Below are 25,885 nucleotides of genomic sequence, written 5' to 3'. Positions count from 1 at the left end.
CTCAGCTTCAGATCACGCAGAAGAAGCCTCTCCAGTCAAGAAGCGGAAAGGGGATCTGTCCACGGCGATCCGGGCAGGGGAAAGTCTCGGGAAGGGCTGACACCAGCGATCGTTGGTATCTAAGGGACAGTTCCCCGGTGGCGCTGGATTTAGGAAGCCTGGGGAGCGGGATGTGGGGGGTAAACATCGAAGAGCTCGGGAATGGTGAGTGGAGCGCCTCGGGGGAGAGAAGGGGACGCCTGGGCCGGGCTCCGGGCGCTCTTACCCGCGGCTCCTACTCCCCGGTCTCGTCCGGGCTGAGCGGCCCGAATCGCCCACAGTCGCACCTGCAGCCCCCTGGGAGGAGCCAGGAGCCGCGCTCCCATTGGCTGCCAGACATCCGCTCCCCAACCCGAGCTCCTTGTAACTTTGGGTCGGCACCGCCCTCATATTTGCATATAGGATCTCCTAGGCAGTCCATTGGCCGCTGCCGACGGCGGCCATGCCCCTCTCCCTCCCAGATCCAATTAACCCTCCCAGCGCTCTGAGAGGGAGTCGCCCCGGGTTGTCCCGAGAGACCAGAGGGACGCTGTCTTTCGCTCGGCCTGCGCCGTCCGGGCGATGTGCGCAGGTGCGGTCGAAGGTCTAGCCCCGGGTTCCAATCTTCCGCAGCGCTAAATATCCAGCAGCAGAAACCAGAGGCGACCTGCAAGAGCGTTGGATCCGGATTCAAGTCAAGGGCTCAGGCACGTTTTTGCCTATGTAACCTTGGATTGTCCACACTATCTTTCTAAGGCTTAGTTTAACAACAGTCAAATGGGCATGGCTAACCAGGCGTGGTGGTGCAAGTCTATCTGTAATCCCAGCACTCGGGAGGCTGAGGCAGGAGAATCACAAATTCAAGTCTAACCTGGGTAAATTATCAAGACCCTGTTTCAAAATAAATAAATAAATTAATTAATTAAAAGGGCTGGGTATGTAGCTCAGTGATAGAGTACATTGAGTTTGATCCCTAGTATTGCAAAAAATAATAATAATAATAAATAAAGTTTTGGTATCTGTGCCGGGGGATGGGTGGAGGGTAGGTAGTGGGAATCAGTTCAGGATGCTGAGAAGGAAAAATTTTGCATACCCCACTCTTTTTTTGAGACAAGATCCTACTATGTAGCCCAGGATTCACTACGGAGCCCAGGCTGACCTTGAACTTGTGGCAATCCTTCTGCCTCAACCTCCACCTCACATTTTTAAAGTCAATAATGTAGCTACATGCCATGGTTCCCACACCTGGAGCAATGCCTAGAAGTCTCCAGTCCTTGTCCTGAACCTGCGGTCACCTCAGGTTCCAGGGAAGGCACCGCCTGGAGGACCACCCTGGGATGAGGCCAGCCCCTCCCCCTCAACAGGACCAATCATTTTAGGGGACCCAGATTGTCCCTGACATGAAGATCAACCAGCCCAGCTTGACCAGGATGCCTTCTGGCCAGCTAAGCAGAGCCCCAATGCTGGCCTTGGTGCCCTTTTCCATAAAACCCCAAGGTTTCTGTCAGCCCAGAGAGAGCTGTGTTGTTTTTGCAGTGCAGGGATTGCAGCCGGGGCGCCGCTGAGCTACATCCGCAGCTACTGAGAGTGAAATTAAGGGAAATGTATCAAGAATACCCAGAAGACAGAGTTTAAAATGGAAGAGTTAGGCAGGCATGGTGGTGCACGCCTGTAATCCCAGCACTCAGGAGGCTGGGGCGGGAGGATTTTTTTTGAAGCAAATAGTCCAGCCTGGCCTTGAATTCACTATGTAGCCCAGGCTGGTGTCGAACTTGTGGCAACCCTCCTACCACAGCCTCCCGGAGTGCGGGGGATTACAGATGTGTGCTACTCAAATAAAAACACACATTTTGACATTGATTAAAATAGTTAAGAAGAATAGGTGGGATATGGTGGTACATGCCTGTGAAGGGTTATGTGGAAGCAGAGAGACATAAAAACGTCTCAGTGTTGGGCCGGGGATTTAGCTCAGTGGTTTCGCCGCCTGCCTTGCAAGCCCAAGAACCCGAGTTCGATCCCCGGTACCAAAAAAAAAAAAGTCTCCGTGACCTTTCAAAGGTATGGAGCTTTCTCTCAGGCAGGACTGAAAGAAATATTGGGAAAAAAGAAAAAAAGAAGGAGAAAAAATAAAGAAAGATAAGGAGCAGGGTGTAGTGGAAGCACGCCTGTAATCCGGGAGCTCAGGAGGCCGAGGCAGGAGGATCGTGGTGAGTTCAAGGCCAGCCTGAACCACATAGCAAGACATTGTTTCCCAAAAAAAAAGGAAAAGGAGGAGGAAAAGAAAGAAAGTGAGAGAAAGAAAGGAGGAACGAGAGAGCGCAAACACCCGCGCTGGGGGTCAAGACGCTCCTCCTCCGAGCCAGCGCTCCAATCAGGAAACCCCCAGGTCAGCCGACCCCCGCCCATCACCGCGCACTACAAGTCCCAGCAGTCCCCGCGGTGCGGCGGGGCAGGGCTTCCGGGCCTTGTGACCCCCCCCATGGGCGGGGCCAGCTGGAAACTACCCCCCCTCCACGCCCCGCCCCCTGCCTTGTCGCTGCGCCGCTGTAACTGACCGCCGCCGGGTGAGTCCCCGAGGGTCCCTGAGTTCGGGCTTCTGTCCTGAGGAGGGCGAGGCAGACACGGCGGACCCGCCGCTCCTCCCCTCGACCCCCTTTCGGCGGGGTCGGTGGGCGGGGCGTCGGAGGCCCGAGCTCCCTTCCTGGCCTTGAGGACTGAGAGGACCATGCTGGGGCGCGGGTCGCTGGCGGGGAGCGCGGTCCCCTCCTTCCGGAGGCCTAGGGGGTCCCTGTTCCCGTGGGACCCCGACGTCCCGGCGTTGACTTCCAGGCGCAGGCGGGACCCCGCCGCAACACCTCGGCCAAGTTACGGCTCTAGGATAAGTCGCCGAGCAGTTTGCGAAAAATCTATGAAACCGCGGACTTCGCGCAGCAGCTTCTGTAGCTTGCGCAGCGCTTGGGCTCAGGGCGCCTGCGCGGCTCTCCGCTCCGGGCTCCGGGCCTTGGAACTCCAGACCCGGCAGTGAGGAGCAAAGGATCGTTACAGAGGTGGCCGGGATCCCGAGTCCCCTGGCGCCAGCTTGTCAAGAGTGTTCTTTCAGGTCACACAGTGCCTTGGGGCCGTGTGAAAAACTTGGCTGTACTGCAGGCGTGTCCGGCTTCCTTGTCTTCTCTGATGAAAAGAAAGTTGAAAAGAGCTTCCACTTCCTGTTTCTTAAGCCCGTCCTTAGGGCTGGAGGAGTCTCAGACATCCAGCCTGATCCGAGCACTGGACGGGTAGGGAAACAGCGCTCAAAACCAGGCGGTGTGGTTTGCCCTCGATCTCGGATTCAGTAGCGTAGAACTGAGACAAGAACCCTGGTCCCTTAGCTTCTGGCCTAGTCCCCTGCCCCCTGCTCTCCAAACACTGCCAGTGCCACCGTGACATGGCGTAGCATAAAAGGTCGCATAAATATCAACATGGTTATAGTGGAGGACCTCAGTACCTCACTATCAAAAATAAATCAACCAGACCAAAAATCACTCAGTAAGCTTGTCATAGATTTTTCCGGTTGCCTGTGCCCCAATTCATAGAACTATTTCTCTGTGCTCCTAGTATGGCAGGCGCTGAGGCTGTATAGGATGAGCGGTTGTGTAGAACACAATGGACGGCCAATTCAAATAGTTGGCCTCAAGTATTGCTCCTCCCGCCTTAGCCTCCTGAGTGCTGGGATTCTATCCATAGCCCACCACTCCTGACTGATGAGTAGTTTTATTTTTATTTATGGATTTTTAAAAATTTTTTCACTTTTTTGAGATAGGATCTTGCTATGTAGTTCAGGCTGGCCTTGAAGTCACTGTGTAGCCCAGGCTGGTCTCAAAGCGATCCTCCTGCCTCATCAGCCTTGGGAGTGCTGGAATGACAGGCATGGACCACCACATCCAGCTTGATGAGTAGTTTTAAAGGCCTCCAGTGGTATAAAAGTTTTCCAAGGGGCGGGGATTTAGCTCAGTGATTCCGTCGCCTGCCTCGAAAGCACAAGGTCCCGAGTTTGACCCCCGGTACCAAAAAAAACAAACAAATCAAATCAGTTCATCCATTCCGACAACTGCTAACAGCATTAGCAAGGAAAATCAGCAAAAAGGTAAAAGAATTAGATTAAATGTGGAGGGTCCGGGATTTAGCTCAGTGGTTCTGGCACCTGCCTCGTAAGCGCAAGGTCCCCAGTTCGATGCCCAGTACCCCCCAAAAAATATGTGGGTTTGATTTCTACTAATCTTTGTTTTTACTGTTCCCAAATGAAGAATTAGCTTGCATGTACCTCACCCGTGGAAGCGTTTGGTTTCTCTCCGTGAACTAATTCAGAAAAGCCACCTGTGGCCTTCACTCCTCTGGAGATCTATGCGGCTGGTAGACAGGCTGACGGGACCTGTCAGTGCTTAGCACTGCCCTTGATGGTGGGAGAGAGCAGGAGCAGCCTGACGGAGCAGACCTGGGGGTCTTACATCAGGCTGCAGAAGCTCATTAGATGAAAGTGTGTCAGGTTTTCTTAGAAGATGGGAGCCAATTCAAGGAACTCATAAGAAAAATCATTCCTGTTACTGCTAGTTCCCTGGGGGACCCTAAACCTTTCGGAGACGAAGCTTTAAAAAAAAAAGTGACAGCTACTCCAGAGGCCAAGAAAAGTTCCTCGCAGTTCGTGATCTCTGTATTATTTCCCTATACTAGATGGTTTCCTCTTTTAAAAAACCCCTTTTGTTTCGCTGTCTTTGAGTTGGGCTTAGGAATAAGGAACTAGGTATAAAACCACCATTCCACAATTCTAGGGGACCTAATACATCCCACTACTTTCTCTTGACTAAGTAGCTCTCTGTGATTCTAAATTTAACTTTTCCACTTATGTTTCTTCTTTCTGCATCTGAATTAATTTTTAAATGCCATTTTATTTATTTACTTTTAGTACTGGGGTTCGAACTCAGGACCTTGCACTTTTGAGGCAGGTGGCAGGACCACTGAGCTAAGTCCCCGGCCTCCATTTTATTTTTTAATAGCAAAACATTTATTGATACATTTTTGTCATACATAATTACACTCATCATAGGGAATTTGCACGTGTACACGATACCTCTTGCCTCTTTTTTCATATCTCCACTTCCCTGGAGCTCCCTCCCCTCCCTGTGTGCAAAAGGTTTGTTTCCATTTTTTCCTTTTATTTTCACTTTTTTTCTGGTCCTTTCCTTTCCTTCCTTCCTCCCTCTTCCCTTGTTCTCCTTCCTATTTAAACATTTTCTTCCCATTTCCCAATATCTGTTACACATTTTAGTTCTTATTTCCTCTTTGCATTTTTCACACCAGAGAATTATTGCCAGAATTAGAAGTGCGTGGTAGAGATGTTCTGTAGTGGGAAGGATGGTTAAAGGAAGAGAAAATTGGTGCTTTTTTGTTGTTGATTTTTGAAACAGGGTCTGGCTATGTAGTCAGGCTGGCTTTGAACTCATGTAGCCCAGGCTGGTCTAGAACTGGTGGCCATCCTCCTGCCTCAGCCTTGATTACTAGGATTACAGGTGTGCGCCACTGTACTTGATGTTGGGGGGGGTTGTTTTTGTTTTTTTGAGACAGGGTCTCACTGTGTAATTCAGGCTGTCCTTGAGCTCACTGTGTAGCCCAGGCTGGCCTGGAACTCCCGAGTGCTGGGATCACAGGTGTGTGCTATCACACCAGGCAGAAGCTGATGCTTAAATCATTTCAATTTGTCAGAAAGGTCATTTCTCAAGCCCTCATTGGAGCTCATTTCTCCCGGAGAATTTCATCACTGGAGAGGATGGAAAAGCCTCAAGGATCCCCGATCTTACCAACAAGTTCCTTTCCTCTGAGAACAGTGGGGTGGTGTCCTCCCCCCACCCGCCCCGCCCCTGCTCAGGCTGTTGCAGCTGTTTTCCTGAAGTTGTTGAGTTTTATCCCAGGACTCAGGAGGTTTAGGCAGGAGGATCGTCATGAGTTCAAGGCCAGCCTGAACTATGTAATAAGATCTTGTCTCAGGGCTGGGGATTTAGCTCAGTGGTTCTGCTGCTTGCCTTGCAAGCGCAAGGTCCCAAGTTCGATTCCCGGTACCAAAAAAAAAAAAAAGATCTTGTCTCAAAACAACAAACAAAAATAACCCCAAAAGAATGGCTGAGCTTTGCATATGCAGAGGGCAGTGCATGAGGAGCCCTTTGTAGTGGGGAGAGCTAGACATACGAGTCTCTGGGAGCCTCACCCTTTGTGATAAGCAGGGAGACAACGTTGTCAACTCTTCCAGGTGGCCAACTCAGGTCTCAGATGAATGGAGAGAGACAGGGTTTCCTTCACCCGGCACAAGCCCTGGACTAGAAGCTCCTTTTTGCCACTGTGCACATGCGCACACCGGCGCGTGCGTGCGTGCGTGCGTGCGTGCGTGTGTGTGTGTGCGCGCGCGCGCGCGCGCGCGTATGTGCTCTCCTCACGAACATAACTCTGACTGGTAGTTTTCTTCCTAAGAACTGAGAGGCGGGCCGCCCAAACCCTTGGCTGAGCTCACCTTTCAGAGCAGCTTCCTTGGTAAAGCAGCTTGCCAGAAGTTGAGTGCCTGGAATACAGGGCGAGTGCGGGAGAGTGAAAGTGACGGTTCCGAGGGAGTCAGATTGCTGCCTGTTTGGGTCTTGGCCTCACGCCCCTTGAACCAGTCAGACCAGGGACCAACGCCCTACCCGGAGATCAGCTATTTTAGAAAAGAGAAAGCTGAAACAGTAGCTTCTCCAGGGCTATCTAGTTAAGAGAGGGGTGTGACACTGTCATGTGTGAGGCTCTGGGTTCAAACCTAAAAAAAGAATTCTTCCTGTGTGTGGGCACGCCTATGCCTATAATCGAAGCACCCAGGAGGCCGAGGCAGGAGAATTGCCACAAGTTTGAAGCCAGCTCAGGCTATGTAGTGATTATCCTGTGGCTTTAAAAAGTGGGGAAAATGCGGGCCGGGGATTTAGCTCAGTGGTTTCGCCGCCTGCTGCGCAAGCGCAAGGACCCAAATTCAATCCCCGGTACCAAAAAAAAAAAAAAAAAAAAAGTGGGGAAAATGGGATTTAAATGTCACCATTGCGTGTCCCACAAAATCTTCTCCTTTCCTTTATTCTATGCTGAATTTTTTTTGTGGTACTGAGGATCGAAGTTGGACCTTGCACTTGCAAGGCAGGCGGGCGGAACCACTGAGCTAAATCCCCGGGCCTAAAATAGTCAGGAATATTCTAAATTCTACCCTCAGCTCCTAGCATCGAGTCTCACAGATGGAAGTGCCTCACAGTTGCAGGATAAAAGGAATTGAGTGGAGAAACCAAAGCCCAGGCTTGTTGGGATTAAAACTGCAGAACTTTGTTCTTGTAATTTCCGAGCTAGGCTTCTTTTGAGACACTACTTTTTTAAGAGGAAGGGAAACAACTAGCTGTGTGCAGACCCGGAGTGTGTGAGGTGGCCTCGGAAGTAGGAAGTTAGGAATGCGATCAGCTCAAATGCAAACAGAGATCAAGCTGGGCCATCTTGGCGCTCCCAACACTGTGCTTTACTTGATTGCCTTGAACAGAATGTTCTTGGGTGAGAGCCCAGAAGGTGGGCGTTTGGGAACCTTTTTGACCTGTACTGCGTCCCGTCCCCCACAGGCCCGCCATGGAGAAGGCGCGAGAAGAACCCCCGTCATCCACAGTGCTGCTGGACCATGCCAGCTTCTCACAGGTCATCTTCAACAACGTGGAGAAGTTCTACCTCCCCGGGGGGGATGTCACCTGCTTCTACATCTTCACCCAGCAGTTCACCCCTCGTCGAAAGGACTGGATTGGCATCTTCAAAGTGAGTGGTCAGTTTAGTGCCAAGTGAACGAGGGGCGATCTTGGTTATCTGGGGCTCTGACTCCCGTTTGCGTTTTTTGTTTGTTTTTTTTTTTGGTACCAGGGATCGAACTCGGGACCTTGCGCTTTCGAGGCAGGCACTGGAACCACTGAGCTAATTCCCCAGTCCCCTGTTTGTGTTTTGTAAATGATGTCTGGCCAATTATAAATTAACAAGCGCTTTCTTCATTGCACACCAGTGTGCACTGTGGGTCTCATGCTTTAATTTTAGTCTCAGCTGGGTATGGTGGCACAGGCTTGTAATCCCAGCACTAGGGGAGTCTGAGGCAGGAGGATCAAAAGTTCAAGCCCAGCCTGGGCACCTTAGAAACTTGGGAGAACCTCAAAATAAAAAATAAAAAAGGGCTGAGGATATACCCCAGTCCAGAGGCCCCGGGTTCAATCTCCAGAACCTAAATAAATAAACAAATAAGTCAGTGCTCTTTAAACCATCCTATTTGAGACATTCGTGTGTGACCAAGATGAATGATCCCTTACCTAATTTCCATGACTTTCCTTCCTTCCTTGGTCCGGTGTTTAAGTTGTTTTAATATGAATATCACAAATCTGGGAAGATGGAGAAGTTGTCTGTTCAATGTTCTGCATCCACAAGGCTTGTTCCAGAGTTCGGGTATCTTCCTTCCAAGGGCAGAAGTGAGGGGCTCCCTCTGTGACATTTTTATGGCCTTGTCCAGAACTATCACTTCATGTTCCGTGGTGAATTCCTTTTCAATAATATTTGGAAGGCCAGCCTTATGGATGGGGCAGTGGGAGCTGGTAGGGACCCTGCGGCTCCTGGTGCCTGCCATGGGAGGGAGATTTGTCAGACTGTGAGCCGCCCAACCCAGGGGACTGGCAGCCAGAGGGTCTTCCATCTAGGAAAGAAGGTGGCAGCGATCCTCCTGCCTCAGCCTCCCAAGTGCTGGCATTTCTGGTGTTGTGTGCCACCATGCTGGGCTTCAAAGTGACCAGTGGTGAAGCGAGTTTGAGTCCCAGCCTCTGCTTTTCTCTATTCTGCTGAATCCCGTTAACTACAGATGGTTGATTAAGGGATTGAAGACTTGACCATAAAGCTTTATTGTCCCACCTCATAGAAGCTGTCCCCTCGTGGCCCTAACCAGGCTGTTGTCCCACAGGGATCATGCCTAGCACTAGCAGACTGCAGTCAGCGTCCATCCATGCAGTGGGTTATTCCCTAGGTGCAGCACGCAGGGCAGCCCACCTCCCTCCCTCCGGGACCATCAGTCCTGTGCCCGCTCTTGCCCTGACCTGGGCACTGCCACGTGTGCACCATGGTTTCCAGGAGAACAGCCATCCTTAGGGTGGGCAACTGGGACTAGGCCTGCAGTTGGCCAGGGCATCCTCGATGCTCCGCCTTCCTCACCTTCCTGGGCTATTTTGGCTGCAGGTTGTGAATGAGGACCCCATAAACTCTGCTTCCTGTGCCTCCAGGGCCTGAGACTCACAGCGGTGGGGTGCTAATGAGACCTGGTAGTGGCCTTCTCAGCTCTGCCCCGTCCCTTAGTATATAAAAATGAAACAGATTTTCAGTTCTTTCTCTTCCCGCTGGGCTCAGGCAGGGTCACAATACAGTAGCAAATGTAACTGCTCTTCACCACTGTGTTCTCTCCTGAAGACTGGGCTCCTCCTGTTCTCCAAAGCCCTTTAGCTTACAGGGGGGATTCCAGCCAGCGCTCACCTTCCGAGCTGTGGGGAGAGGATTCTCTGCTTTGCTGCCTTTCGCTCCCAGGCATCTTTTGCTGTATTCTTATCACGTATGATTTATTGTACTCAATACCTAGAAGCGGGTGGTGGAAGTTTTTTGTTATCTTTATCACTAAAAAAGCTTTCATTATGCCTGCATTCAGAAAAACACTGAAGAAAGAAATATATTAAGATCTGAACTCACTCTCTTTTGTTTTCCCCCCAGTTCTGGGATCATACACCAGGGCCTTCACACTAAGCTATATCTCCAGCCCTTTCTTTTGTATTTTTTGCAAGGGTGCAGTTTTTTTATTTTTTGTCTTTTTTGGTTTTCGTTTTCGTTTTGGTTTTGGAGATAAGGTCTGGCTATGTAGCGCAAGCTGGCCTCAAACTCACAACGTAGCATAGGCTGATCTCGAAGTCACAGTGACCCTCCTGCCTCAAGTGCTGGGATCACAGGTGTGCACAAAGCCCTTTGTCTTAACTCTATTGTTTGAGACAAGAACTCATTAAGTCTCTAAGTTGCTCAGACTGGGCTTGAACTTGCGATCCTCCTGCCTTAGGCTCCATCAAGCCTGGCGAAGAATGAGCTTTTTAAAGGCAGTAGTATAGCTGGGTACCTGTAATCCCAGCCCTTGGGACGACGAGGCAGGAGAACCACTGTGAGTTCAAGGCCAACCTAGACTACAAAGTGAGATCCTATCTCAAAAAAGCAATAAATGGGGCCGGGGATTTAGCTCAGTGGTTCCGCTGCCTGGCTCACAAGTGCAAGGTCCTGAGTTCAATTTCTGGTACCAAAAAAAAAAATCTGGCTTAAAAAAGCAATAAACGAATGAATGAATGAATGAAGGCATGCATGCATACAGTAGTATAACCAGTTCGTACATGAGGAGGCTGAATTGGACACAGCAGAGGACAAAGCAGTAGAGAGGCCAGATGAGAAGTGTGTTCTGACTTGAGAAGTTCTCAGAACACCAGTGTAAGAGGTAGCAGATCAAGTTTTGCAAGTCTGGAACTTTTCACCCGGTCACCCATGTCTGACTTGGAGATAAAATTCAGAACTTATGTCCTGAGAGTTGAAGAGCTAGTTTTCTACTTTCTTCTAAATTGGTGTTTTTAACTGCACATGAGCCTCAGTTTTCAGTCATATCAGACATTTTCCCATTTAGTTGTCCTTGTCATAGCAAACTCATTCTATTTTGTTGTTTTTGTTGTTTTTCAGGTTTTTTGGTTTTTGGTTTTTTGGGGTTTTTTGGTAGTGGGGGGAATCAAACTCGGGACCTTGCACTTGTGAAGCAGGCGGTGGCACCACTGAGCTAAATCCCTGGCTTTTCTCTTTTTTGTTGTTTTGTTTTGAATTGTTTTGTTTTGGAGACAAGGCCTCACTGTGTAGCCAGGCTGGCCTCCAACTCACAGTGATCCTCCTGCCTCAGCCCCCGAGTGCTGGGATGACAGGTGTACGCCACCACACCTAGCCTGTATTTTCAATGCATGCAAATAAGCGGAAATACGTTTTAGGAAGCCATAGGCCCAGCGGGACCCCTCTGCTTGGTGTCAGCCTGAGCACCGCTGTCCTTGCAGGTGGGCTGGAAGACGACTCGGGAGTACTACACCTTCATGTGGGTGGCTCTGCCCAGAGACCCCAGCACCAAACAGCAGGAAGTCCAGTTCAGAGGTGAGAGAGCCTGCAGTGAAGGTGCTGAGGCTTCAGCTGGGGCTGGGCAGTTCCCTGAGCTCAAGCTTTCTGGGGCAGAGAAAAAGGCTTCCGGATTGAATGTGTGGGGAGCAGATCTTATTTTTCATGACAAACTGTATGTTTTCAGCTTATTACCTGCCCAAGGATGATGAATACTACCAGTTCTGCTACGTGGATCAGGATGGCATGGTCCGAGGAGCAAGCGTCCCTTTCCAGTTCCGTCCGGAAAGTGAGGAGGACATCCTGGTTGTCACCACTAAGGTCCGGGGTCGTCTGTCTCAAGCCCTTCCTGCTGCTCGCGGTAACAGGCGGGGCGGGGACTGTGGGTCATTCAGGTGGCAGTGATGACAGAGAGATCTGTGCAGTCGCAGTCGAAAGGGCTCCAGCCCTACCAGTGAGAGATCTCGCTCTTCCCCAGAGCTCCTGCAGCTCCCATGGCAGTCAGTCGGCGCCTTGGCTTTCCTAGCTGAGTTTCTGTCCCCTGCCTGTATAACCACCTCAGTGAATTCCATTCACTCCATGGGCGCTGAGCAGGGTGGCACACACCTGTCGCCCAGCTACCAGTAGGCTTAGGTGGGCAGGTCACTGGAGCTCATGAGTTTGAGACCAGCCTGGGCAACACAGCGAGGCCCTAACTCAAAACCCCACAAAGAAACAAGAGCCCTCCAGGCCCGAGAACAACAAAGAATAACACAAAGCTGTGCCAGAGAGACAGGCACTAAATATTTGTATCTGAGTTGTGACCTGGAGCCTGTCATGCCTCAGTGTCAGATTCACTCTCTTTCTTATTTAGCAGGATGACTACTTTCCATCCCACACCATGCTGGGCACTGGGGCTGCGGTGAGAATCAGTTAAACTGGGTGTGGTGGCACTCACCTGTCATCCCAGCACTCAGGAGGCTGAGGCAGGAGGAGTGCAGTGAGTTTGAGGCCAGCCTGGGCTACATAGTGAGACCCTGTCTCAAACACAACAACAAAGAGTGTACAGCACTGTGCTGTCCACGGGGAGACAAGTGCTGTGTGAGACCGACAGAGCTAAGTGTCTGAAGGGAGAGTCCATGCTCTCTGTCACCCCCCGCCCCGAGTAACTTATCATGGCCTGGTTTTAGCCCCTCCACTGTCTCCTCACCTGCAGACTCACGAGGAGCTGCCCCTTCTAGGACGCAGGCTTCACTCTCGGAAACGGGAGGTGGCGAGCCCCTGGCCATCCAGCATGTGGGGCTTTTCTTTGTATGGGTGGGTGGCAGCTGTCAGGTCTCAATGTGTAGTCCAGGCTGGCCTCGAACTCGAAGTGATGCTCCCGCCTCAGCCTCCCGAGTGCTGGGATTGCAGGTGTGTGCCACCACGCCCGGCACATGCGGCTTTCCTCGAGAAGAACTCATGTTTACCTTCGCTCTTTTGTAGGTGAAGGTGGAGGAGACTGAGCAGCACAACAAGGAGCTCTGCCAGGAAAACCAGGAGCTGCAGGCCCTCTGTGCCCATCTGGAGGAGCAGAACTCGGCAGCACAGGCAGAGCTTCAGAGGAAGCAGGTGCAGCTGCGTGGTGATCAGAGCTGGCAGCACCCTGTCCCGGGCTGTCCTCTGCGCCTGTCATCTCCCGGGTGCCAAGTATCTGAGCAGGGTCACCCTGGGCTTTAGAGAAGGAAGCTCAGGGCCAGGTGGAGCTCGGGTGCAGAGCACTCGCCTAGCACGCAGAGCCATGGGCTCCATCCCCAGCACTGCAAAGTAGAAAGAAAGAAGTACAATAAAAAGGAGCCTTCTGTGCCGTGGGTGACTGTGTGCTCTGGTCAGAAGTGTCGGTTCATCCTCAGGGAGCCTGGCTGACCCCTGGGGTGGCCGGCTGAGTGCTCTGCCCGCTGCCTGAGTGTGATTGGAAGCATCGCTCGGCCTGGCTAGAATGCGACCTGGACCTGCTAACTGAAGAGTTAGCATGGAAGTGGTGCTGTGATGCGCCAAAGCTTTTGCTGCTTCTCCACTTTTGAATTTTTTTTTTTTCGGTACTGGGGATCGAACTTGGGACCTTGTACTTACAAAGCAGGGACAGGAACCACTGAGCTAAATCCCCACCCCCTCCACTTTTGAATTAGGCTCCAGATCCGCAGGCAGTGAATGAGAATGGACAGTGGTAGAAGCTAAGCAAAAGAGGGGCATTTTCTCCAAAGATTAGAAGTAAAATTTGAAAAGCTTGGTGCTAAAATTAGCAGGTACCCAGGCATGGTTCTGCACGCCCGTGATCCCAGCACTCCCGAATGCTGAGGCAGGAGAGTCTCTTTGAGTTCAAGGCCAGCCTGAACCCATGGCCAGACTGTATCTCAAAAAAAAAAAGTAAAAGCCGGGAGTTGATACTGATGCCCAAAGTTGACTTCAGTGCAAAAGGAGCCTAAGGAGAAAAAACAAAACCAATGTCTCGGACCAGGGTGGCGGGCAGCAAGGCTCATGTGGCTGCCGAGCACTTGAAATGCATCTGTATTGTCATAAATATGCAGCACGTCTCAGAGGGTTAGTATGCAAAAAGATAAACGATTTCCTTTGCAGTGCTCCCATGCCGAAATGGGGCTTTAGCTATATTCGGTTAAATACACTATGATTAAAATTCATTTCATCTGTTTCTTTTTAATGTGGCTACTAAATTACTAAAAATGGGGCTTTTAATATTTTATAGGACAACACTGTTACAGAAGAAAAGCAACGTTGTCTATTTTGTCCACTGTAAAAATGTATCTGGTGTAGAACAGGCACTCAGTAGATATAGGCGGCGGAACCACTGAGCTAAATCCCTGCCCCACTAGTTTAATGACTTAAAGGACAAATATAAACTCCTATAGAGGTGAAATTAAGGTAGATGCCTTTTTCTTTTTTTGAGACAGAGTCAGTCTCACTATGTAGCTCAGGCTAGTGTTGAAGTCATGGTGAACCTCCTGCCTCAGCCACCCACATACTAAGATTATAGGTGGATGCCACCACATCCAGCCCTCCTTTTTAATTTTGTTTTTGAGGTACTAGGGATTGAACCCAGGGCCCTCACATTGAGCCACATCCCCAGCCCTTGTTTTTATTTTTATTATTTTATTATTTATTTTTGAGCCAGGGTCCCATTAAATTGCCCAGGCTGGGCTTCAACTTCTGATCCTCCTCTCTCAGCCTCTCAGTTTGCTGAGATTATAGGCTTGTACCACCATACCCAGTTATGGTAGCTGCATTTTTCATATGGAAAGAATGGCCTACTGCCTGCCTTGCAAGTGCAAGGTCCTGAGTTCAATCTCCGGTACCACAAAAGAAAAAAAAAAAAAACCACACACAACAAGAATGGTCTAGGCTTACATCTCAGTGGTAGAGCACTTGGCTAGCATACATACGGCTCAGAGTTTGTTCCTTAGCACCACAAAACAAGGGAGTAAATAACATAATTAAAAACATTTTAATGTAGAAATCCCTTTGGTTGGATATTTCACACGGTGTCATGCTGTGATACACAGTAAGTGCTCAGTAAATTTTGTTGGCTTGAGCTGGTTGTGGAGATGCACACCGATAATCCCAGTTCTTAAGAGGCTGAGGCAGGAGAATCGCCATGAGCTAGAGGACAGCCTGGACTCCATAGTGAGTTCAAAGCCAGCCTGAACTACATAGCAAGACCCTGCCTCAAAAAGACAAAGAAAACAATGTATTTGTAGTCTGTCTGAAATACTAAAGTGTGTTTTAGAGGCCTGGTGTGGTGGCGCATGCCTATAATCCCAGCACTTGGGAGGCTGAGGCGGGAGGATCACTGTGAGTTTGAGGCCAGCCCAGGCTGCATAGAGAGTGTAAGGCTAGCCTGGACTGCATAGTGAGATCCTTTCTCAGAATAATAAAGTGTGTTTTAAAAACAGTCCATTCTTTTGATGGTGTTTCAACTTACAGGAGGAGCTAGAAACTCTACAGAGTGTCAATAAGAAGCTGGAGCAGGAATCGGAAGAGCAGAAGGCCCATTGGGACAGCGAGCGGCTTCAGTGAGTGTGCGCTGCAGCTCTGTCTGGGCTGGGCGGAGCCGCTCTTGTGGACACCCAGGTAGAGAGGCAGGTGGATTCATGGGAGGTGTCAGAAACACTTCTGGTGTGGGATCCATGGTTGTGGTGAGCGCTACAGGGCTAGGGCTGGGCAGCCAACCTGGAATGAGCAGTCTCTCAGTCTCACATCTCTCCCCTCTGTCCCGTCTCTGCCCTCTGCAGACTGAAAGAACAGGACCAGCAGCTGCGCTCTGAAAATGACCAGCTGGGAACCAGAGTGGCAGAGCTGCAAGTGGGTGACACCGCGCCTTTGCCCAAGGGTGCTTTCTCAGCTCTGCTCTCTCCAGCCTGCTGGCCCTGAGGTGCACCCACTGCAGTGCCAGCCTCGTGGTCCAAAGCCTCAGCCTGGAGCTTCCGCTGTGCTTCCCAGCCTGGATAGGCGGTTCCCTCACACACAGTTTTAGTAGCCCTGGGTCACACAGAACTGAGGAATCTGCCCAGTGCACACACACATCGTGAGCCCTGTAGGCGGATGACAGGCATCTGTACCGTGGTTTTCACATCCTTTTTTATTTTATTTTATTTTTTGGTACCGGGGATCAAACTCAGGTCCTAGCGCTTGCGAGGCAGGCGACGGAACCACTGGGCTAAATCCCCGGCCCTTCACGTCCTTTTACTTAGCTCTGAAATCTTTTCATGTAGAATCTTTTTCAAAGCCTGGAAGGGAAAGCAGGCAGCAACAGAAGGCCTGTCATTTTGGGGAACTGTGCCTTAGAGAAGGGCTTTAAAGAGCGCTTCGTCTAATTTTGCTTGGTGGGGTCTCGGATTCTTAGGCTGTAAGATGGAGCTGGAAAGTGAAGGGATTCTAAGGGACTTAGCAGTTGGAAGTTGCCAGGGAAACATCTCTTCGTTTGTGAACACTAAAGTTTTGCAGTGTTCTTAGTTTTCCTCTTCTGTCTTGGTTGATTCACTGTTTCCGCTGTAGTCCCAGCTGCTAAGTCAAGAGAAAGAAATGGAGGAGCTGGTCCAGGGAGATCAAGAGAAGACAGAGAAATTGCAACATCTGAAAAATGGGAACGACCAGCTCTGTCTCAGTTTAACTGAACAGGTAGAGTCATGGGGTGTGTGTGTGTGCGCGTGTGTGAGATATTATTGGAAATTTCCACGATTCCGTAGTTCTTTCTTCATCGTGCACCTGGGTACCTGGGTGAAGTCTCAGGGGAAGCCGGCAGAGTCCGGCAGAGTCTGGCACTGCATGTCTGTGCGTGTGTGCGTGCGTGCGTGCGTGCGTGCGTGCCATGGGCATGTGTTTTCCCAGCAGTGACACTGCAGTCTTTTCTTTTGTGCAGAGGGAGCAGCAGAAGAAGCTCGAAGAGGCGCTGGAGGAGATGCGGCTGAGAGAAACCGCTGCGCTGAAGACGCAGGCGGCCCTAATGGCACGTCTGTCTGGCTGTGTGGCTACGCGGGAGGGAGCTCAAGGCAGCAAGGGAGGGGCGCGGGAGAAGTTGGGCAGATTTGCGGTCACCGGGGGCACTGGCTTTATACCCACCAGGCCAAGCAAGGGTGGTAAAGGTGCGCGGGAGAGGCGGGCGAGGGGAAACGCCGTGAGATCACCACAGCCCGCCTCCCGCAGCGCCGTGGCGGGGCCTACTGCCCTCCGAGCGAGCCCTGGTGTCGTTACCGCGCTAGCAATACCATCGTCAGAAGTCGCTCGGAGGGGAGCCTGATTGACTAATACAGTGGACCCTTGACTTACGAACTCGATCGGTTCCCGAAGGCTGGTTGTAACACAAGTTGGTTGTAAGTCAGTACACTGAGATCTGGTAGCTCACCCGGGTACGCGCTACAGATAAGAGGCAGATGAACCTTCCAGTAACCTAATTAACCCGAGTTGTTCGCATGTCGGGCCGGTCGTAACTCGAGGGCCCACTAATTTCCTGTAATATATTGTGGAAGAGGCCTGGTGACCCTGAGTGTCTGGAAGCTCTTTTCTGCCCTGAAGTAGGTGAGACACCCTGAGGCTTGAAGCAGGGCACGCTCACGCGCACGCGCGGGCTCCCTCGCAGTCCCGTTCAGTCGGGAGGACTGCGCACGTGCGTTGTAGGTGCTGCTTCCCACCCAGATAGCAGGGTTTGCAAACCGGCAGCTCACGGGGCAGGTGCGGCGCACAGGATATTTTCTTTGGCCTACTTGGCTCTTTTTAGAAACTGAGTTAGCTGCCAACACTTGAAGATGAGAATATTTCCCATACAAACTTTGTGTTAAGACCGGAGAGTCCAGCAGCAGGACCTGAGGCGGAGTACGACTGTCTGGCCGCAGCCGGCCCTAGTGTTTGTGTGTTTGGTGCTGGAGGGTGAGCCCGCACCCTGAGCAACACCCCAGTCCCATCTGCCCTGTTTGCCCACGTTCAGTTTCCATTCAGCTCGCTGCCTGGCCGGCCCCTTATGTTTGTGTCCTCTGACGTGACCAGGAAGTCAGTTTTAATCTGTAGTCATTGGAAGGTCTGACCCCCTTGGGGCAGCCCTGGGTTTCCTTGGTTTTCTTCCTTCCCGTTTCCGTGTGTGCCTGTCGCAGTGCATGCTGGGGCCGAGCCCAGAAGGTGCGCGCCCTGTGGGGAGAGAATTGGCTAACTACCGAAAGGGAGGGAAGGGCGCGTGAGGCCCAAGACCAGTCTGGGGGTCCCCAAAGCACAGGCCCCCGTCCCGGGCTCAGGGAAGGGCTGTGTAGCCTGGCAGATCTATGTAGACTCAGCCCTTTCTTATTTCTGCTTTAGGAGACGGAGGTGATATGGGAGCAGAAGAGCTAGCAGGTGCCGGTGGGGATGGGAAGCCAGGCACCCGTGGGCAGCACTGGCGTTGCGTAGCGCCCTGGCCGATATCACTGCCACAAGGTCCGCTGGAGCATGCAGCGGCTTGGGCACCAGCATTCAATAAACACTGGAACCGAAAGCTCACCTAGTAGCATTAGCTAAAGTGTGTGCTTGAGGTGTGCGCATGCGTGCGCAGGTAGGCAGCATGGGAAAGGCGCCCCTCGAGAAGACCTCAGTCGGATTCCCGGAGCCCCTTTTCCTCAGTGGAACCCGGCCAGGTCCTGTCCTCCCTGAGAGGGGCCATGGCACTAAGCCTGAGTGCCAAATGCGTCCCGAGCGAGGTGTTTATGCAGAACACGATGGTTTCGGGCTGGATGGTATCAAACAAGGCTCCGTGCATCCCTGTCTTGAGGTGTCCCTAAACTTGCCCTTTCTAATGTCTTTGGTCCCCACTACTCGAAGATAAGCAACAACAAAACCCGGCGCCTTGAAGCCAGGCCAGGCCTCTGGGCCTTGGGTGACGTTGCTTGTCTGTGAGCAGCATCATCTCTGCACCACCCCCTCTGACCGGTTCTCTTCCCCCTTGAAGCCCCCTGAAGGCTGAAACCCCGACAGCCCCCATCCTGGGCTCCTAGTAGGTGACTCTGATTCCACATTTTACTGGCAGCAGGATGAGAACTTGGACCTGTCCAGGCGCCTAGATGACAACAAGGTTCTGTGTGATTCTCTGCAGAGAGAGAAAGAGCTGCTGGAAAGAGAAAATGATGTAAGTGTGTGGAGGAAGTGGGAACCCCGGGGGTAAGGGGGTAAAATAGGAAGTGGGATAGAAGGGCCCTTTCTGGGATGGGTGAAGAAGGCATAAATGGAATCTGCCGTCCTAGTCCACTGTAAAACCCTCCCTTTGCTCCACACCTGACTGGCATGGCCTGGGGTAGCCACAGTGAAAGCAGCAGCCTGTGCTGAAAACATCACTTCCTGCCCTGAACCGCACAGCTGCTGCAGTCTTGTCCGGGGCCAGGTGACTCCTGCCCTGCTTCTGTGCTGGCTGGGCACCGGTTTCCTTCAGCAAAACCTTTTCCTTTTATTCTGCTGCCAAACCAGGAGCAGAAGTTTGGTCTGTACTGGTCCTGGACCCAGGGTAGGCCTCTGATAAATGTGCATTCATTCAAACATGCACAGCCTCTGATAGGCTATGCATTCACTGGTTCACTGCATTCATTCATTCATTCATTCATCCACCCGTCAATTCATTCATCCAACCAGCATTTATTTCCAGCTGTCTGGCCACAGTGACTGGCTGACTGAAGGTGATAGCAGCAAGTACAGTTACTGCTCCCATAGTCACCTTGAGCCCAGCATCAGAGAACCAGGTGTCCACACTACGTGGCTGCTCCCACTCGATCTGTCCCCACACCGTCCCTGGCTCCGCCCTTTCTGTAGCCTTCTTGGCTGTGTCTCTTATTTGATCATTTCTATTTTTTCTTTTTCTTTTTTGGTACTGGGGATCGGACTCAGGTCCTTGTGCTTGCGAGGCAGGCGGCAGAACCACTGAGCTAAATCACCGGCTATTTTTTCTTTTTAACTGTGATTTTAAAAGAACCCACATAACATAAAATGTATTACTTTAATAATTTCAAAGTGCACAGTTCAGCCTGACATGGTGGTGCACACCTGTAATTCCAGCTCTCAGGAGGCTGAGGCAGGAGGGTTGCTGTTGTGTTCGAGGCCACCCTGAACTGCATAGCAGACCTTATCTCAAAAAACAGAATGGGCCGGGGATTTAGGTCAGTGGTTTCCCAGCCTGCTGCGCAAGCGCAAGGACCCAAGTTTGATCCCCGGTACCAAAAAAAAAAAAATCTTAATATAGCTCCCGCTACCCTCCTTTGTCCAACATTTGCACACCCTCTTGAGTTGGGGTGTATGTTAGAGATTTTAAAATGTTTTTTGTTTGTTTTGTTTTGTTTTTGGTACCGGGGATCGAACTCAGGACCTTGTGCTTGTGAGGCAGGTGCAGTGCCACTGAGCCACATCCCCAGCCCCAGTTTTGGTTTTTTGAGATAGAGTCTCACTATGTAGCGCAGGCAGACCTCAAACTGATGGTGATCCTCCTGCCTCAGCGTCCTGAGTGCTGAGATTGCAGGCGTGCACCACCACGCCCAGCTAAAATTCTTCTTTGTGTTATTATGAACAAAATTCAACAAAAATATTTAACTTCAGGACTAGAGCACACAGATCTTTGGACTGTTAGAGTGCTGCTTCTGCTTTTGGGGAATTACAGATTCTCACTTGCTGGGCGTCGCAGTGCCTCATTGTTAGGTGACATCCCCAGTCTCGGTTCCTGGTGGCCGTTTGTTGTTTGCTTTCAACACATCTATAAACCCTCTGCCCTCAGCTCTTGAGGAAGGAGAGCTGCAGGTTGCTGAGTTACCAGGCTCCGGACTTTGACTCTCTGCCACTTCAAGTGCCTGCTTGGGATCAGGAAGGCGCCAGTCAGAACCCAGGCCTGGTCTTCGGAAACCCGTATTCTGGTGAGAGGCCCCGCCCTGCAGCCAGAGGGCCCTGCCTGCACCCCTTTCCCCCTCATTTTCTCTTCTTTTTGCTCTAAGATGCTAAGTGAGAGCAGTCTCACTGTTAGGATTGCTGGGCAGAAGCCGAGGACACAGTAGAAAGATGGCCAGGCAAGCCGTGTTAATTGAGAAATAAATCTCCATCCAGAAGACGCAAATCACCTCCTTCACTGAGGCAGCAGGCGCAGGTTGCGTCCCGCAGCTGTGGTCCAGACGTATAAGTCAGAGCTGCGTCTCTGTGTGGAGGAGCTCACTCCTGGGCTGGGAAGACCCCGACACTGGCAGGGCAGACAGGAAGTGGGGGTGACAGGTCCCTCCAGGCCCAGGGTAACAAACGCTTCTCTGGGGCCAGGGATTTAGCTCTGGTTTTGCCGCCTGCTTCGCAAGCGCAAGGACCGAGTTCAATCCCCCATGCCAAAAAAACAACAACAACAACAACAACAACAACAACAAAACGCATCTCTGTCCAACAGGGAGCTTTTCCTCTCTGTCTCCAAAAGCCATGCGTCATCTCATTTGCTTCCTGGGCACCATTTGCAGAAAGAACCTTCTTTCGGGTCATAACCACGCTTGTGCAGCACCAGGGGGACGGTTTATTTTTAGGGTAAAAATCTGTTAAACACCTTGGCATTCTCTCTTCTGCCAACACGGCAGCTTCCACAGAAAGAGTCCTAAGAAAGGGAAGACGATTCCTTCACAATGTCCGGCTGAGAAGGGCGCTCCTGTGTCCCCCCTCCAGTCCGCTGGGCAGAGACAGAGGACCCGGAAGGAGAAGTGGCCAGCGGCTGGCGGGGTCATGGGGCTCTGCAGCTGTCAGGACCCCAGTGCGGCTGGCACTGTCTTCTCCCGTCACTGCCCCACGCTGCTGCTTGCAGGGAGGCCACCCAGCCATGTGACGCAGCCCCCACTGAGGGGTCCTTAGCAGGTTAAACCCCAGGTGTTTACCTCGAGAACCCAGCAGCCCAGAGGGGTTGAAGGTCTTGGTCCTGCAGAGTTGGCGGCCCCGGGTCCTTGGTCTCCCTGAAGTGGGTGGCACTGACCAGGCACAGGGCAATGACAGAGGTAACCCCTCTGGCTAAGGTAGAAGCCAGTATTCTAGGGCCTGGGAGTATCGCTCAGCAGCGGAATGCTTGCCTAGCATGTGCAAGGCCCTGGGTTTGATCTCCAACAGGACATCAAAGAACAGGGAAAGGAAATAGGGATTCCAGCAAGGCAGGTGGGAAACTAGGAGCCCTGTCCCGCCACACACAGCTTCAAAGACAACCCACTCACAAGAGCCAGTGACAGCCTTTAGAGATGCTCGCTGTTTTCAAGTTTTTCTTCTGTGCTCTGTAAATACCACATTAGCAAGTGGAAAGGACAAAAACAATAGATGTAAAAACAGCTTCAGTAATACCCAGAAGAATTGACAGCTGCAGAAAAAGAATTTGTTAAGAATATAAGTTCTTTTTTTTCCGCCTTTTGGTATTTTTACACAGGGTCTCACTATGTAGTCAGGCTGGCCTTGAACTCATAGTAGTCCTCCTACCTCAGCCTCCCCAGTGCTGGGATGACAGGCATACGCCACCAGTCCTGGCTTTAAATTCATAATTTAAATAAAACCATATCAACAAATAATGAAAGATTCGGGCATCTCTCACTTATTTGGGAGATAGTTGTTTATAAAGAAACCAAACACTCTACAAAGTAAGTGACTTGAACTAAATATGAGACCTCACTCTTCTGTATTACTAACATGCACTAAAAAGAGCTGGGTAAGATTTTTGGATAAAGATCTGTATACAAAATCAGTTGCATTACTCTACACTAGGAGCACACAATCAGAGTGGAATTTTTAAAGATAACTCTTAAAATAATAGAAAATTCATTTACTTAAAATACAGTATAGTAGGGCCTGGGATTTAGCTCAGTGGTTCCGGAGCCTGCCTCAAAAGCACAAGGTCCTGAGTTCGATCCCTGGTACCAAAAAAAAAAACCAAAAACAGTATAGTAAATTGCTGGGTGTGGTGGGCAGGCCTGTAATCCTAGCCTGTGGGAGGGAGGCTGAAGCAGGAGGGACACAGCAAGTTTAAGGCCAGCATGAGCTACGTAGTGAGTTCAAGGCCAGCCTGGACTATGTACCAAGATCCTGTCTCAGAAAAAAAACAGGGCTAGGGATTTAGCTCAGTGGCACTGAGCCTGCCTTGCAAGAGCAAGGTCCTGAGTTCGATCCTCAGTACCGCAAAAAAGAAGAGAAAAAAAAAATCAAAACAACAAAAAATACTAAGAATCCACCATGTGCATCAAGGACAATACTGTCTCACTGAATGAAGTCCTTTTCTCCTCAGGTACCCAAGAAAGTTCCACCCCCGGCCCCGTGAGGTGCACGGTGCCCCTGTCCACGTCGCAGGTCCCCAAGACTTTCCATCCCTTCTCAGTGTGCGGGCTTCAGGGCGAGGACAGTGGGTGGAAGCCGATGATCCGCCTGGGCCTGACCACCTCTGTGAGTCCGGGTGCCAGGCCCTTCTGCCTGGGGCAGAGTGAGCCAGGAGGGGCTCCCCATGTGTGGCTGCTCTTCTGCTGCTGCTGGGGGTTTGGGTTTTGTTTTGTTTTTTGTACTGAGGATGAAACCCAAGGCCTTGGCCCTGAGCTACATCCTCTGCTCTTTAAAAACAAAACTGTGGGGGGGTTTTTTGAGGCAGGGTCTAAGTCACTGCCTTGCCCAGGCTGTTCTAGAACTTTAATCCTCCTCCCTCTGCCTCCCAGAGTGCCCAGGTGGATGCCACCACAACCAGCTCCTTTTTAAAAATTTATTTTGAGACAAAGTCTTGTTAAATTGCCCAGGGTGACCTTGAACTCCGTGTCCTCCTGCCTGGGCTCCCCCAGTAGCTGGGCTCAGGCGCCAGCATCTTGTGGCTGTCCCACCCGGCACTGAGAACAAAGTGGGAACCGCAGCCACGCCTCTGGACCCAGCACCCACACTTCTGACCTCTGTGCCCCTGCAGGTCTCCATCGGGAAGTGCCCTGTGTGCAGCGGGGTGTCCCCGGACGGGGTCTGTGAGCACCTCGAGGAGCAGCAGCGGGCGCAGGGCCACTGTATGACGTGTCCGGTTTGCGACCAGACCTTCCCAGTGACAGAGAAGCAGATCTTCGAGGACCACGTGTTCTGCCACTACCTCAGCGCCCCGCTGGCCTAGAGCCACGGCTTCCCCACGAGGCCAGAGACGGCATCTGTGCCTGAGCCGCCGGGTGGGTTAAGCGCTGTGTCTGTCCTCAGAGTCCCCGGGCAACAGTACCCATTGTTCCTCAGGACTCGGGGACAGGCCCCGGGTTGTCTTCTGCCCAAGGTTAGGCCTAACCTGGGTGGAGGAGACTGGCCAGAAACTGGGTTTCCTCCTCCAGCCGAGGGCATTAAACCAGCCCAGAAGGCACGCGAAGGGCCCGGATGTCCAGCTTGAATACCAAAGATGTCTCCTTAATTTCGCATCTTCTTCCCCACCACGAGCAGCCAGTGTTTCGGTCACAGAGCCTTTTTGTCTGCTCAGCTCCCCCTGCTCTTTGAGCTTTCTTTTTTTGCTTTCTTTTTGGTACCAGGGACCAAGCTCAGGACCTGGTGCTTGCGATGCAGGCGCGGCACCACTGAGCTACATCCCCGGCCTCCTCTTTGAGCTTCCTGTGCGCGCGACTGTCCTCGGTGTCAGTCTTAGTGGTTCCTTAGGAGTTACTAGAAACTCAGATGGTTTGCACCCTTAGGCGCGGTTAAATTTGGGTAGGGTTGCCGAATACTGAAGCAGCTATTGTTAATCTCTAACACTAAAAATAAATGACTCTTTTAGGGACTTAGGTAACAATAAGCCTTCAGTGGATGGTTATTTATTTGGTTGGGTGGGTCGGTGGGTTGGTTTTTTGAGACAGAGTCTATGTTGAACTCACTGTGTAGCCCAGCCTGGCCTCGAACTCAAGGTGTCGCTCCTGTCTCAGCCTCCTGAGTGCTGGGATGACAGGCCTGCAGCACCACGCCTGACTTTATGATCTTTTATTTTTAGGGTTATGGATTAAGCAGGAGGTTTATGGGAGTGGTGACCTGGAAGTGATTCCTCTTCACCTGTGTTTAACTGTTCCACAAAAGTGTCCCACTCTTAGGCCGATGGCACAGTTCAGCCGCCTCCATCAGATTCGCCCCGCTGAGCTATAGGAAGCAGTTCCACTTCTGTCCCCTGGTGGTGCTGGGCCCCGGGTGCTCCGCACCATTCCCAGACGAAGCCCTGCCCCTGCGCCCTGCTGCCTCCCTGGGGTCCCCTGACCGCCAGCTGCAGGGCTCGGTGCAAGGCAGCCTTGGTGTTGAAGACCCTTCCTGCTGGGTGGGGAACGTGGCCTGTTCCGCGTGTTCCTGTCCCCAGCTGCTCTTCCACACTGGGAGAGTGGTGATCCTGGCACCCTGGGAAGGGAAGCCACGCACCAAAGGGCCCACCCGGCCCCTCCTAACCCCGGGGCACCACTCCATGTGGCAGCAGAACACCGGGAGGTAGCGCCAAGTTCTAGGAACAAGCAGGTAGGGCTTTTCTCTGAATGGATTTTTAGGGTGGTTCCGCTTGCCATGACAGCCAGCTTTTCTTCCAATTCATTTTCCCTCAGTCCACTTTTGCTGTTGTTTACTCGGCTTGGGGGGGTCAGGGCCTCAGCGTGGAGTTCAGAGTGGAACCCAGGTGCTGGGGTGACAGGCGTGCGTCACTATGCCAGCATTGGCTTGGCACACTGACTCCATCAAGCGGGGGAAGTTCCCCTGGCCCACGGAAGTGTGAAAGAAAGCCAGGTGAAAATCAGAAGAGTTAGGTTGGGGGTGGGAGTGCACACTTGGGATCCCAGCTCTCGAGAGGCTGAGGCAGGAGGATCACCGCGAGTTCGATGCCAGCCTGGGCTACACAGTGAGACCTTGTCTCAAAAAAAACAAAGTTAGGAAAAAGGGAGTTGGCAAGGTATCTGGCACCCCCCTAAAGAACGCCCACCTGCAGCTCCCGCCCTTTCCCAGCCTTACTGCAGCTGGGTAAATGTCCACGGAACATCCTGTGAGCAGAGTGCCTTGCTGCTGCAGCAGCCGGTCGGTCACCCTGAGCTACACACGCGCACACACCTGGTCTCCTAGCAACAAGTGTGGCCGAGCTGATTGGCCAGGCTGAGAGACACAGCCATAATCTGAGAAGAGGTGGACTGGACCCTACCTACCCTATGGAAACCCAGAGAAATGACTGCTGAGCTGACCG

General features: G+C 51.7%; 1 protein-coding gene across 6 annotated transcripts; it reads left to right on the top strand.

Moving 5' to 3' along the window:
- Window positions 1–2,454: 2,454 nt before the first annotated feature.
- On the top strand, window positions 2,455–24,478 carry Calcoco2 (calcium binding and coiled-coil domain 2). 6 transcript variants are annotated; one of them, XM_087202522.1, is made up of 13 exons: window positions 2,455–2,582; window positions 7,662–7,848; window positions 11,172–11,265; window positions 11,414–11,547; window positions 12,691–12,816; window positions 15,184–15,272; window positions 15,492–15,561; window positions 16,255–16,377; window positions 16,619–16,705; window positions 18,749–18,844; window positions 20,471–20,606; window positions 22,973–23,127; window positions 23,630–24,478. In XM_087202522.1, the coding sequence occupies exons 2-13, from the start codon at window positions 7,669–7,671 to the stop codon at window positions 23,819–23,821; spliced, it is 1,482 nt and encodes a 493-aa protein (XP_087058648.1). In that variant the 5' UTR covers window positions 2,455–2,582; window positions 7,662–7,668; the 3' UTR covers window positions 23,822–24,478. The 6 variants fall into 6 exon arrangements, with proteins under 6 accessions (XP_087058648.1, XP_012933190.1, XP_087058649.1 ...); XM_013077736.3 differs by having other exon boundaries at window positions 18,746–18,844; XM_013077734.3 differs by lacking the exon at window positions 2,455–2,582 and adding an exon at window positions 2,732–3,293 and having other exon boundaries at window positions 18,746–18,844.
- The last annotated feature ends 1,407 nt before the right edge of the window (window positions 24,479–25,885 follow it).

This window comes from Heterocephalus glaber, unplaced genomic scaffold (genome assembly GCF_053883595.1).
Source record: "Heterocephalus glaber isolate CG9 unplaced genomic scaffold, H.glaber_assembly_v1.0 deba00001773, whole genome shotgun sequence".
In the NCBI taxonomy this organism is placed as follows: domain Eukaryota; kingdom Metazoa; phylum Chordata; class Mammalia; order Rodentia; family Bathyergidae; genus Heterocephalus; species Heterocephalus glaber.
Note: the sequence above shows the minus strand (reverse complement) of the source record. Positions and strands in the feature narration are given on the sequence as shown.